Genomic DNA, 14,443 nt, shown 5'->3' on the forward strand with positions numbered 1-14,443 from the left:
TCTGCCGCTTCTCTACCTTTTAATTGATTTCATTTTGATTTACTTTCTATTTGGGAAGGGATAGAGATGGTTCATGAGCAGCCCGAAAGTGAGCCAAAGAATCCGACAAATATGCACAGTGGCAATGAAAGAAAGAAAGAAAAAAATAATTCTTGCATTGAATGGGGCGACGGGCATTACCTGACAGGTCTCACCCTTTCGTTCTTGTTTAGCCATAGAGATTAGACCAGAGGTTTGAGCTAAAGGATGAGGCAGGGATTACCGAATAATCTACCAGACAAACATGGATTGATTTATAGTTGAAAAAAGAATTAATTAGGCAAGTAAAATGAGTTGCTATATCTAGATAGTTCTGGGTCCCAACTGCCAAGTCTTCAACCACCAACTCTACAGTCGTTTACTCCTTTTAGATAGCTTGATACTTTAAAAATTCATAATGCCTTTTTTGGGGTTCTTCCCATCAACTATCAAAGCAATTTGTTTAAGCTGAAATCGCCGCCCTCCTATGGTGGATGAAGCCACCAAGAGTCAATGCCGCCGCCCATGTTGATCACATCGGGGAAGAATGAAGGGTGGAAAGTTGACTTTGACATTGACATTTGACTTTGTTATTAGAAAAATTAAAAATGATCTCATGAAATTAAGATAAAAGTTTTAATTTTTATATATTTTATATTAAAATTTATAAGGTAGGCCGATTTGGTTCCATGATAAGGTAGTACTTATTTTTCCTTTAATTTCCCAGTCTTGAGTCATGAAAATTAAATGTTGGACTTGATTATTTCCCAAGTCATTTTGTTACAAATTAAAAAAAAATAGAAAAAGAAAAAGATGAATAGTTTGGTGGACCTAATAACTGATAATTATATACATAAATTTTTTGCAATTAATTGTAATAATCACTTTTAGAGTATGTTTAAAGATTTACATGAAAATAAAATGTTATCCTCTTGTAGCTTCCTCCTATATATGATGGGGACAGTCATTCTTCTGCTCCGTTTGATTTCGGAATCTCCATTGATGACTGCAAAATTAAGTATCCTAAATCAAGGGTCCCGGCAGCTCTTACTATGCAACAGAGACCGCAGAATCGAGACCTGATCACCATTCTAATCTTTTGTCTTTGTTCTCTAAAGAAAAAGAAAATGAAACAAGGAAATTTAAATGCAGAAGCAAGCTGCCAGGAGCATCGACATGGCCCATAAAGATGGTTCGAATCTCGAACCAACGGCGGGGTTTGCTGAAGTATCAGATTCCAACGAAGAACTGAATGTGAAATTAGGGTTTGTTCCGTAGAGAGATTGGACTCCTTGTATGTCATCAAGCGATAGATCAACTTTCTTTACTCTCGGTTTCAAGCTTGGGTACATGACAGCCCCTTTAACTGGACTATGAGCTAACCCTAACAAATGCCCGATCTCATGAACAGCTACAGATTCTAAATCTATGGCTACCTTCGATTTCTCCACTTGAAAATCAACTGCCCACATCTCAGCCGCATCGAGATGAAGCTTCCCGCTCTCGGGAGAAAACGAGTGGCCTAGGATGCCCAACACCCCATCGAACGGCTCTCCGTCACCATGATCACCAGCGTAAAACCCTATCTTGATATCAGCAAACCCATAATCATCTGTTTCTACAAATCTCACGGGAATAACTGATTCCCATTTCGAGAAAGCTCCTTTAAAGGTTTTTCTTATGTCCGATAAGCTCAAGTACCGAATCATATAGTCGGGGGAAAATCCATACGTCAGAGTCATCGGAATGCGACGTGCCCATCGAGGTTTCCCAGGAAAATATACGTAGTTTTTTGTTGCATGCAAAGCAGGAGATGATCCTGCGTCGGGAACACCACATCTTGGAGCTAAAATTTGAGAGAGCGTATCGAAATCGAGCTTACCGGTGACTTGAAGCCCAAGCTTTGATTGGTAATAAATGACAGCCGATTCCAACGGAGCATCGAACATGTCATCTGATACGTCATAATCTTGCGATGTTAGATAACCGAAATAGTGGAAGTATTTCTTGATCTCCGACAAGCCGCTGACGTGGCTGCCTCTTCGGGAATTCAGGAACCTATTGTGGTAGTAGTAGTAGTAGTAGTAGTTACTGGGAGTTGTTTCGGTTAGTTGGTTGGATGCAAATTCGGGTTCTGGTCTTGCCGCCATGTAAGGTGGCAAGTTGTGGATGAAGAAGATGAGGAGAAGGGAGAGAGGGGGAGTGGATGGTAGAAGCATGATAGGGCAGGGGGAGAGAGTGGAGATTTTTGGATTGAAAGCGTGGAGGGAAGCGTTGTTATAAAGAAAGAATCGAGTTTTGTAATGATGGGTTGGTCAGTAAATAATTAGGATTATTGAAAATATGATAGACACATGATTACCTTTTTCTGTTGGTTTTTGGGATAATGGATAAGATAGATTCATCATTACATTAAGACTTCCAAATGTTGTAGTGAAACAAAGGGAACTTTATAATGAAATTTTGAAGTAATTGTCTAGAATTATCCTCCGCATTTCATTATTTTACTTATAAGAATCATATATTTGGTTTTTTAATAATTTTACGTTACGTATTTTCTAAATTTTTCATAGTATGATATAATTAAATTTAAAATTAGAGTTTGTAATTGATAATATGAAATTAGACCTATAATACAAAATTATGAAAAAAAAACATAAAACGAAACACAAAATGGGTGTAGAAGATTTTTGTTATTCCCTTGCTTAAATTTTAAATCAACTCACATTTAAGTGTCTTAAAATCTATTCTTACTTTCTACTCAATTGGTGTTTCTCAAATATTTGTGGCATATATGTTGCTCAATGCATGGATGGGGGGGAAAAGACAAAGACTCAAGGATCAAACCTTTGAAATTTGCATAGAGTGAGTGGACCCAGAATTGGGTTGTGTGGCACAAAGGGCAGGGAGAGGCCGAGGTGAGGAGGCATGTCAGGCCTAACAAACTCTTGTTGTAGTTTTGTTTTCTCTTTGAGGTGAGGAAAAGGGCTACAGTGGTTCGGGAAGCAAAGTGGTAAACTGGTCGTTAGGATTTATCATTGTTGCTGTTGTTGTCAGCCACAGTTGTAGACGTGCGGACGACTCAATCTGCATCTTCTGGAAAAAAACAAACGCTCTATGAGAAAAGCGTCATGGGGGAATACTGCTCGGCTTTCGCTGTTTTTTTGGACGTGTAAAAGACTCAATCTTCAACTCTCTTTGAAAAAGTAAAGAAACTACCATTTTTAGGCAACTACTTTTAGGGTTGCTTGCTGATATTCCAAATTGCTGTCTCTTTGGTTCATTTTTCATTCTCGCCAAGTCAAAGTACTGACAGTACCCCCTCGCCTTTATCCAAACCAAAATTTTTATTAGCTTTAGCTTCTGTGAATTTCATATGAATCAAAGTCGACTAGTGATAAATTTGACTTACCATCTATGATATATAACAAAATAAATTATAACAAACTAGTCAGGATACAAGAAGATAGCTTTAATTTGAGGGAAATCAGAAGTTTACACTTTCTATTTTTGAGTTAGAGGTTTGGGATTTATGAATTGAGACAAGGATTACCTTACATAACCAAAAAAAAAAAAGAGTGACGAACAAATTTATGATCTAAAGCAAGCAGGAGTCCAAATGTCATGTTGGGCCTTAAACCTGCTCCTGTCCTTAAGGAGGGAATAGGACAGCCGATGCCACAAGTCTATTTTCACTGGGCCATGGCAGTGAAGTAGGAGGAAGGTTTATCCTATAGAGAGACCAAGATGCCTCTTATGAACCCAACCACACTTCAAAAAGCAGAAGACCCAGCCAGGTCTCTGCCCACAAGAGTTTTTCTGGGTTTCCACCAGTTGAGGGCCCGAGGATTACCTTTTTTAATAAATGTCAGAATATCCAAGCGAGCAAGGAAAATCTGTACAAAGAATACTGTACAGCAACTGTTTTCCACTTTTGGTTGTATCTGAGGGGTGCTTTATTTCTTTTTCGTCCTTTGGGGGTGTGTTGTTAGGATCCATCCTAGGCTAATCTTTTATTTTGTAGCTAAGGTCAAAGTAGTTTGGTAGCCCTTGTGAGTCTGTAGCTGCTTTACTCAATCATGAAACTTTTCCAACAGATAATCTGAGATGTATATACTCAAAATTTTAAATACTTACAACAAGATAGGTCCATTTTAGGGTGAATTTGAAGCTGATCAAAACAATCCTGACCACAATGGGACGGTTGACTACATTAAACGGGCACCCATCAAAGTCTGGATCGTGTGTAACAAACTTCTATATATGGTGAAGTAAATGAGTGACCCTGTCTCGAAATATTTTGTCATGAAAAATGAAAAAAAAAACGAAAGAAAAAAGAGAGAGGGAGAGGGAGAGGGAGGGAGTGAAAAAGTGCTAAATAATTGAGGCATTCCCTCCATTAAGTGACGCTGAGGTGATGTTAGGAGATGGGTCCATATAATGCTCAAATCCAGTTGTACAATTAAATCAGCAGACAGGTTCTTTTATGAGTTCTCAGGGACAGGGAAAGGGCCCCTCTTGACTCAGCCCCAGTCAGCTTTGATTGAAAATCTATGCCTGGGTCCCTTTGTTTGCTCACCTTTTCTTGCAACCATCATGATTCTCTAAAATGCATGACTTTCAACCTGTATATTGGGATAATCCATCCCCTCCCAATCTCCAATTGATGCATCCTATTCTCCTTTTCTTTTTCATCATCTACTTTTAGCCCTGTTGAGATAAGGTTGGACGGAATTGGCTTCTTCTTCATGGGCAAGTGATTTCAGTTTTATTTTAATTAAGTTGATTATGTACCATTCGATTCTGCTGTCAATATGCCCTCCTGATCGCCACCTATTTCTCCAATTTGGTGACAGGAATAAAGCTTGGGCACTCCATTCAATCTTTCACGAGTCATTTAAAGCTTTAGCCTTTACTTCTTGCCTGTAATTATTTGGTAACATGACTATGAATGATGCCATGTATTTTCGCTATGACATTGACGCCGAGAACAGATTCTGTCCAAATGGCATAAATGTTTTGAATCAGAATAACTACATACAAGTAAGATAAGTACTTTCAAAGTGTATTGGCAGGAGCAATCAAAGATTAAAGAGTTACTTTCATCTTTCCCATTGACACTTTTCCCCTACTCCCAAGCCTTATCTATCTTGCATTAAAGCTTCCTTCACTCCTCGGTTCTTTCTTTTGAGTGAAAGGTCTCATTCACCTCCTCCTTTTACACACCCAAACCCTGTCCTTATATCTATGTCTCCCTCAGTTTGAGGAAGATCGTTTAGCTCATTGGGAGGTAAGAAAGTCATTTTCCCTTCTCCCCAACCACCATATCCTCTACGACCATAATTTTTTACCAATGAACCGCAGGGAATTTACTACTCGAACAGTATCAGCCAGGATGAGTGAAGATCTGATCAGGATAAAGGAGTGTATATATATATAGTGTTGTAAATAACTATTTCAATACTATTTGATAAACCAGTTGGGAAATTTGTCTATTCCTTGGGATCCAACGCGTTCATAAGCAAATAAAGAGAATGTTCCATTTATAGATTTAAAGCCACAAATTTGGATGGATCAGACCTTTCAAATGGTCCCCCTCTTGTTTTGTAACATCCCCCCCAAACCAGAAACAAATAAAAATATGCAAAAATGGTCCCCTCCCGTCATCCCCATACCCCCAACCCCCCCCCCCCCCTTTTTTTTTTTATGTTTATCTCTTTTGTAACCCTTCTTTGTGTTTCATTAAAAGAAACAATATAGTCTCAGACTTCCAATGTCTCTCAGTTCCCCAACTCTGGTTGAAGTACGGGAGAGACGAGGGGGGCGAATGGGAATTTGGAAAATTGGATCCTGATCAAGTTTGTTGATTTACACGTGTCAAACACCCACTTCGCAAGTACAAAGTGGGAGTTCCCTCCCCTCTCTCTCCCAGCTTTTCAGGAACTCCTTTGTTTTATTCTACAAATGTTAATAGCAGTAAATATTTTTGCCATCGTCTGCAAATGCAACCGCCCCCCAGTTGGACCATGATGGTCGTACACGTGGTTCGATCTAAGGTCCTTTATTGTTTGGGGTCCCACAACTTTGGATACCCCCGATGCCTTCAGACTTTTTTAACTATACAATCTTTATGACAAAACCTGATGGTCAGCAACAGCCAACAGGGGGAACCAAAACCCTACCTTTTTAGAGCCCGAGTGTCCCGATTAGCAGATTAAACTACATAAGGATTTGATTGAAGAGATTAGCGTAAGCAGTTTAGTTGGAAAATTGCCTTTTATATTCTTCTGATATTGACAAGTGCCCATCAATGTCAGTCAGGGCAGCTAGTAGTAGGTGTAATATTTTTTTACTTAATAATCCAAGGCAGAGAAAACTGCAAAAAAGCCTTGCATTTCCATACCTGGAATAGCCATGGGAGTTTTGTGGTAAACAGTGCACGGGCTGGGGGGAAGCGCGTGGGGCTGAGGGTTCCCACTGCTCTCAGTCACTGGTCATATTCTGCTGCTATCTGTCAACCCTTTTCTTTACCATTTCACAACAAGCAAAAGAGAAAGTAATTGATCGGGGCAGGACTTTTTTTCTAATTACAGCCCGTTCCTGAGGGATTTGTCTCAACTTTTTCCTTCAGAAAACATTCAAAGCAAACGTAACAGGTCTCCATGTCATGTTTTATTTACGACCAGTGCCATCTTACACGGTTCCCTTATTCACTGACCTGAAGAAAAACCCAATGACTATTCAAAAAAGAATGGCATCATGCCAAGGTGTGGTCACCATCAAAACTAATATGGTCGATCTCTGGTGTATATTTGGAGGAAGATCTTTGCCTGGGAACCCCATTTTCCGGACACGTGTATGGCCGCCCCTGATCGAAGATTGTGTCCAACACACTTTACAGTCTGTGTTGCATTCGATCACGACTGGGACTCCTTCATGTATACTTGTTTGTATTCCTCCAAACTTTCAAATAGCCCACTGCCTAGTAACGTAAACATACCAGCATGTTACCCGCGCGTTACGGCAAGAAACTATTACCGTACTGCAGGCTTTCATTTAATAAAAGAAATATTATAAAGATTTTATATAAATAATAGTAGGAAAATGTTTTTAACATAAAATTTTTTAATAAATATATTTACAGACAAAAATATTTCATGTATTGATAAATGTAATTTATAATTTAGTTAGGTATAATATTTTAAAAATTTTTTAAATTATTTTAAATTTTTAAATAAATTTTTATTATTTTATTATTTTTAATTAAATTTTTATATTTTTATTTTAAATTAAATAAATTTTTATAACTAATAGTTGATTCAGTCAAAATTTTACTTATTATTTTATACCATATGATGTTAACATGATATATTAATATATCATAATCAATTATAATATAACATTTTAACATATCATAATCAATAATAATGTAACATATTATTAAAATCATATAATATTTTTTATCTTTCACATCAATTTTATATAAATATAACATGATAAGTAATATTTTAATTAATAATAATTAGTTAATTATTACTTATAAAGTTTATTTGTTCTAAAATAAAAATATAAGAACTTAATTGATCATAATAAAAAAAAATTATTTCAATTTATTTAAATAGTTGAAGGGTTTTTGCAAGCTCCAAAATGTATACATAACTATTACAAAAAATACTATAGTAGCTAATATGGTGTTGTGAGTGTTAGTTTTTTAGTGTCAATTTACCCAAAAAAATTATAAGCAACTTGAATGGGAGTTGACAATATACAATTTGTCCTATCAACATAAACCCAACAACACTGAATTCATTAATATGTGTAAACAAAATAATTTTTCTTTGTAGGTTGGGGGGTTCCCAATGTCTTTTCCTTGTTATTATCCTCCATTAAAAGAAAATAGAAAAAGCAGGAAATAGTAAACGAAAAAAATAACCGAAAAAAAAAAAGAAATGAGAAAAAAAAGGCTTCTTTAAGTTTTCCCACGTTGGTGACGTGTGATGACTTCCCCTTTGGTGGTTTATAGGTCAGGAAAATGTACAACATTGACTAAGAAACTAAGGATTAAATGAGTTCGAAGTTAAAGAATGATTGACAAAATAAAACTGAATCAAAGAAGATCCCAAACAAAACAATAACGAAATTAAATCGTCCCTGTCTCTCTTTCCAAAGCTAAGAGAAAGACCCAAATATGCAAATAAACTAAAATGAGATTCATTAAAATGGAAAATGAATACAAAACAAAGTAGAAGTGCAGAGCTCAAACTTTTACCTTATATAAGAGCCAGCTTTTAGCTTTTAACCTGCATAGGTACAACTGAAACTCGAAAGTTAAGTTAAAAGGTTCCAAATTACGTAGCAAACAACCACGTACAAGAAGCCATAACATAATAACCATCAAAATATTAAACATCAAAGGAAAAAAACCAAAAAACCATGTAAAATTTTAGAAATATGAAAATGCCCTCTTACCAAAGGACAAGGGAAAAATTTAAGTGGGTGTTTGGTTTTGTGAAAGTGTCGCACATTCTTTGCAATTTAAAGTGCATTGACTTTGTAATTTTTGTTTGTAATAAAAGAAGGAGAATGTGTTTGCAATTGCAATTAGTTTAAAGAATGTCATTCCCTTGACTCACGGAAGGAGTAAAATTTTTGTCTCGACTTATCATTGACACTACTCTTCTTATTTTATGTTCTTTTTCCTCTCCTTGCTCACTTGTACATTTCGGCCAACTCTTCTTCTTCTTCTTTCTCCTCTCCCCGCTCATCTGCACATTTCAACTACCGAAACAGGCAGAGAAATACAAGGGGAACCATCCTAGCCTGCAAGAGTGGTTTAGAAATGTAGTAATCTCCAAGCAACCCAAAAACTCCCACATCAAAACAAAAAAGCAAACCCAAAAAAAAAAAATCTGTGCAAGCAACAATCAAAGTAGCTCAATCACAAAACATAAACAACGTAGAGTTGCAGAGAAAAGACATGGGAACAAAAAATTGCAGCAACTAAAGCAAGGGCAGAAGCAGAATCCACCGAAGCATTCCAATCACGCAGTAACAGACAATAAAAAGCGATTGATCAATTGTTATTAATTTTAAAAAAATAAAAGAAGAAATCATTAGCTCAAGAAGTTAAAAAAAACTGAAATGCTTTGAAAATTTAGTGGAAAACCAAGGATACCCTCAGTGCTAGGAATGAACACAAAATTTAAAATACTAAAACAATCTCATGATATTTTAAAATTCCGAATACATCATATCTCATAAAAAATACCTATAATCTGAAAAGACATACATACCTCTCTTATTTAGCAAAAGCCCAAAAACACCCTCACTTGATTTGTCATCAATTATTGAATCTCACAAATTTACTCCCATGAAATTGAAATATGCCATACAAAATTGGCCATCAATTGGTCAGGCCAAGGGTCAACCAATTACATGGATTAAAAGACAGCTATTATATATAGGTATAGATATAATACACTTGTACTTAGAATCATGAAAAGGATTAACGAGTGTTGGATAACCTAATATAGCTTGTTCTTTTAAATGGTTTATAATAATGGTAGGTTCACATTCGTTAAAATTGAGATTGAAATAACTTAATATCGCATTTTATGTAAGAAATTAATTTATACACGTTTATCCGCATGTAATTTTTTTCAATAAATTTATCTGCTGACGAAGCAAGGAGAGTAATGAGAGCCCTTTCATTGCAATACATTATTGACCCTCCAACCCAATTGAGTTTCTTATTCAGCTTTGGTAGCATTAATTTTAGTAATATTTAGCTATAAAAAGATGGCCAAGTGTCGAACTATGAAGAGCTTTTTACCTACCCCAACTTTGGATAGAATAGAATAGATTCCCCACCACACCCCCCCCCCACCCCCACCCCCCCTTCCCCGAGGCCTTTTTGTGGAGGTTGGGGTAGGGGGTGGGTGCCTTTTGTAGGTGGTCGGGTAGTGTAGAAAAACGTTGTTGCTATGATATTTCTATCATTAATTAGCTTGAATTTCAAACCACGTGGTCTTTTAATTTTGGTTGTGTGCAAATTTGTAGGTTACTATTTCTGAATAGTTAAATAAAACAGATTTGAATTTTAGAACTTTGGATACAAAAATTGATTGAATAACTTTTCTCTACAAGTATTATGAAAAAGGATTTCATTTTCTCAAATGAAAGAAGTTAAAATTTTAATAATAATGATATTATTAAATATTTCTAACTCAACACGTAAGACTCTCTTTTATTATTACTCTAATAATTATAATAATAACTTATGGTAAATTCATTGAATGTATATTAAAGTTCCTATTATTAGTATTAATTTATATGTTCACGTCTCTCTTTTGTTTGTTTTAAAGCCAAGGGAAACAAATATTTGGCGAAAATAACGAAAGGCAAAGGAAACGAAGAGGGATGTTGGAAGCGATATATTGCAGACTTTGCACCCGTTATCGGGATAAAGGATTCTGACAACCCACTCGAAGCGCGTTCCGAAGACGCTCGGTTCGTGTAAAGATAAGAAGAATCTATCAGGTGAAACTTGAAGTTCCCATTGGAAGCTTACGTAGGAAATGCATGCAGCTTAGCAGCGAGACAGCAGTGTAGTACACGCTCCTTGGACTGCGTCTGCAACTACATTTAAACCTGCTTCGTTCATAAACAAAAAGAGGAGGGTTTTTCTTGCTTCTCCTCCTCGTCTGTTCTTTATTCAGTCCTATCAGCCATTTTTTTTTCTTCACTTATTGCAGCTCATATCAAATCAGTTCCAGCCCAACTTGGATTGGCCCACCTTCCTTCACTCTTCCCACGTGGTAAACTCTTCTCTCACGTGCCTCTCCATCGGGTTCAGCTTCTCTCTCTTTCTGTCCGTAAAACTTGCAGCTTTTTTCTGATTCTGAAGCTCCTATCACTTCCCCATAGGAGTACAATAACGAAGAAACCTAACCCTTCATTCATATTCTCTTATTATCTCTCTCTCTCTTTCTTTAAAGTTTGCTTGTTTATTTATTTCTCTAAGTTTCTTCTTTTGTATAAAGCAATCAGGGGGGCATGCTTCAGTCCTCTCTGCGTACGCAAAACCGGCAAAACTAGCAAAAAGGATATCCCAAAGCTATACATCGACCGTTATCGCTTATAGATAGGTAAACAGAGCAAAGGGCACTACGGACACTGCAAGCAGCAAGTGGAAAGACACAGATTATGGAAAATGGTGGGAGCATGTTCATGGGGAACCGGGGGCAAACTGGTAATAGCAGCATTAATCTCGCTTGGGATATGCGGGGGCTTAGCCCTACAACTGCTACGGTATTTGATTGGGGAGGCAACAATAATAATACTACTAACGGCTTGAACTTGTACGCCACTAGTACTGCTACTACCGCCGCCGCCGCCGCCACCAGGGCGGAGACTACCGCCTCCTCCTGCAACGCGCTCCCTGAAATAAGTACAGCCCACCCGCTCATGTTTCTTCCTCACCATGACAACGCTACTCTTGCCCACCACTTGAACCAGCAGCACGCTCTTTACACCGGAGACGGGTCTCATATGCACCCTGACCCTCATCTCGTTTGTTTGAAGCTTGGCAAGAGGCACTATTTCGAGGATTCTACAGCTCTGACCGAGCGGCACGTGGCCGCTGGGTTCTCCATTGGAAAGAAAGGTAAACCATACTACAATAATAATAATCTCGGTGGTGGTGGCGGGGGCGGCGGCGGAATAGGGCCTTCCTCATCGACAGCGGTGCTGGGGCCTCCAGCGACGGTGCCAAGGTGTCAAGTTGAAGGATGCCATGTTGCGCTGGTCAATGCTAAAGACTACCACCGGAGGCATAAAGTTTGTGAGATGCACTCTAAGGCACCCAAGGTGGTGGTGCTAGGATTAGAGCAACGTTTCTGTCAACAGTGTAGCAGGTGACTGTTAATTCTCCAATTGCGTTTCCTTTTCTTTCCATCTTAGGGCTAAAAAACTGCCATAAAAGGTTAGTTAAAAATAGTAAGTACTACTATTCTAATTTTAGGGGTTCTTTTACTTCTTTTTAATGATTAAAGAATGAAGGAACAGCGCAAAATGTTTGATTTTTTTTTTGTTGTCTTCCTCTTTTCTCTTCATTCTCATCTTTTTTCCTTCTCCTTTTCAATTATTGTGTCTTGGTATGGCGTTGGTCAAATTTGGTAGATGATAGGAAAATGAGTAGTAAGAAATCTTTGTATTTTAATGAGCTGATGTATGAGTGGGCACATGGGCAATAGGTTTCATGTGGTGTCAGAGTTTGACGACTCGAAGAGGAGTTGCAGGAGGAGATTGGCAGGGCACAATGAGCGTAGAAGAAAGAGCTCCCATCACGATTCTGCTTCCAGGAACTCTGCTCAAGGTACATGGAAATTCTTGTTTTTATTTTTAATTGAAATTCCTTGTTGCATGATTTACATGTGCCATTATTTTAATACTAGCTAGTCCTTATGACTGCATTAGCGGATATTAATCGTGTTTTTCCAAGATGCACAAGGCTTCATGTCTCGGGAAAATCAACTTTCCTTTTTATAATAACTGTTGGAATAATCAGAGTTTTGGAAAGGCAAAATAAAGAGTAAGGTAATCTCAATGCTGCCCCCTTTGAGCTTACTAATTAGAAAAGTGCATTTTTTTTACTATGATTTATGAATTTTCTGCCGTTGGTATAAAGTTCTTGTTCCGTTAAGACTTGGGTTTTTTTTGCCTTTGATTTCCCTTTTGATCTGGATAAGGTTTATCTCGGTTGAACCGGTCACTGTTTAATCCCTGTAGTTGCAGTAAAGGATGGTCGATAATTAGATGCTCTGATATTAAGCCTGAGCAGTGAGCTGGTTAACTCTCTTATAAGATGTCTCACATTTATTCAGACTTTGTAACTCAAAAGTTACAATGGCTGTCGTCAAGTTCAAGCAGCAACAGAAGCATGTTTCATAGACATTTCATTAATTTTACCACAAAGATATGCCATGGAATGCACACTTTAGTAATGTTAATACATTTAGGTGTTATTCTAACATGAGTTTTACTGCATTTGTGCTTTAATTAAACCTTGACTTTTGTTTGGGTTAAAGAAAAATCACTAGAATAAGGCAGTTCTCATGTAATCTTTGTCCGAGAAAGAACTGATATCAGATTGGATCTTTTGAAGCTTTTCCCCAATGCTATCAGGCCAGTCCTCCTATATTATCCCGTTAGACCTTGTATCTGGCAACCATCTACAGATAGGAAAGTGGGAGTAGGGAAACTTCACTGACAGGACTGGGGATATTCTGGCAACGGATCACGAAATTATCCCTTCCTTGATTTGAATAATACATTATTTATTGATTTACATAATATAATTGCCTAGTGAGCTTCTTATTGAAACCAAGACCGATCATGGTGATAATGCATGCGCATGAGTTTTTATGTATGCTAATTAAGGAAAACACATTTTAGTATGATCAAGTTGCATTTGTTCTGATATTACCTCAATGCATGGTTTCATTGAATTCAACAAGGTTGAGTGTGTTGTGTTGAGCAATATTTCCATGCTGAGCTATGAAATGGGAGGAAATTGGTTTCGAATTAAAATAAATTTGAGAGGCCAAAAGGTACCGTAGGCATGCTTGTTGCTTCTGCTTACTTCTGTGATATTCTTCCTGTGAGCACTTAAAAACACTTTAGGAGCATTGATCATGTTATGAATATGACTGTCTTCATTGTGTAAGCTTGTAACTGCAGACCATGAAAAGTAGATCACGCTAACTCATTTGATTCCAATTGTGCTTGAGGTCAAAGTAGTGTAGAACTTTTCTGGTTTATGAACTCGGAAACATGTGACTTTGTATGTTCTCAATAGATAATAAATTGATGACTGGGAGATTTCCATACCTATCGTCGCCGACAGGACGTGCTCTCTCTCTTCTGTCATCCAGGGCTGATTCTTGGATTTTCTCATCTGATCTCTCCTCAAGATCTAGTGCTGCCTTGCGTGAGCTGATTGCAGAAAATCGTGCTGCCATCCTGGCTCGGCAGCTCATACTCGATCGAGACTGGCATTTGCACCACCATGCAATGGAAGACCTAGGAGACGCCCAACCTGGGTCCAGTTCTGTAGCAGTACAGCAGCACCCTTCATTACCTGAGCCTCACGGTTGGGACAGGTTTCCTGTAACCGGTGCCCAAGTTACATTAGACCTCATGCAAGCTTCAAGCTCAGCATTCGAAATGTTGTCTGTGAGGGGGAAAACTAAGGAAGAGGAAGAAGAGTGTTCCGAGTTGTGGAATTCCTTGCAGGGAACACACGTAGTTTAAAATTCCCATTATTTATTGGCTTGTAACAGTTTAATTGCTTTGTTTTCTAGGATGATTATTGATTATCGGGACTGTATAATTCATTCATAGTTTGATCGCCATTTCTTTGTAA

The 14,443-nt window shown here is 37.7% G+C and overlaps 2 protein-coding genes across 2 annotated transcripts; one reads left to right on the plus strand and one right to left on the minus strand.

Annotated features, from left to right (window-relative positions):
* LOC18614393 (metalloendoproteinase 4-MMP) lies at positions 840 to 2,321 on the minus strand. The gene has a single exon (XM_007052142.2). It carries the CDS (start codon positions 2,235 to 2,237, stop codon positions 1,161 to 1,163), a length of 1,077 nt encoding a protein of 358 aa, XP_007052204.2. The 5' UTR covers positions 2,238 to 2,321; the 3' UTR covers positions 840 to 1,160.
* On the plus strand, positions 10,401 to 14,443 carry LOC18614394 (squamosa promoter-binding-like protein 7). The gene is made up of 3 exons (XM_007052143.2): positions 10,401 to 11,933; positions 12,273 to 12,394; positions 13,877 to 14,443. Exons 1-3 carry the CDS (start codon positions 11,224 to 11,226, stop codon positions 14,329 to 14,331), a joined length of 1,287 nt encoding a protein of 428 aa, XP_007052205.2. The 5' UTR covers positions 10,401 to 11,223; the 3' UTR covers positions 14,332 to 14,443.

This window comes from Theobroma cacao, chromosome 1 (assembly GCF_000208745.1).
Source record: "Theobroma cacao cultivar B97-61/B2 chromosome 1, Criollo_cocoa_genome_V2, whole genome shotgun sequence".
NCBI classification, from domain to species: Eukaryota; Viridiplantae; Streptophyta; class Magnoliopsida; order Malvales; family Malvaceae; genus Theobroma; species Theobroma cacao.

Bases quoted from the DNA above. Each gene is read 5' to 3' on its own strand.
- LOC18614393 (XM_007052142.2), bottom strand. From the start codon at position 2,237: ATGCTTCTACCATCCACTCCCCCTCTCTCCCTTCTCCTCATCTTCTTC.
- LOC18614394 (XM_007052143.2), top strand. From the start codon at position 11,224: ATGGAAAATGGTGGGAGCATGTTCATGGGGAACCGGGGGCAAACTGGT. The intron at 11,934-12,272 runs GTGACTGTTAAT...CATGGGCAATAG, and splicing joins TTCTGTCAACAGTGTAGCAG to GTTTCATGTGGTGTCAGAGT. The intron at 12,395-13,876 runs GTACATGGAAAT...TGTTCTCAATAG, and splicing joins TTCCAGGAACTCTGCTCAAG to ATAATAAATTGATGACTGGG.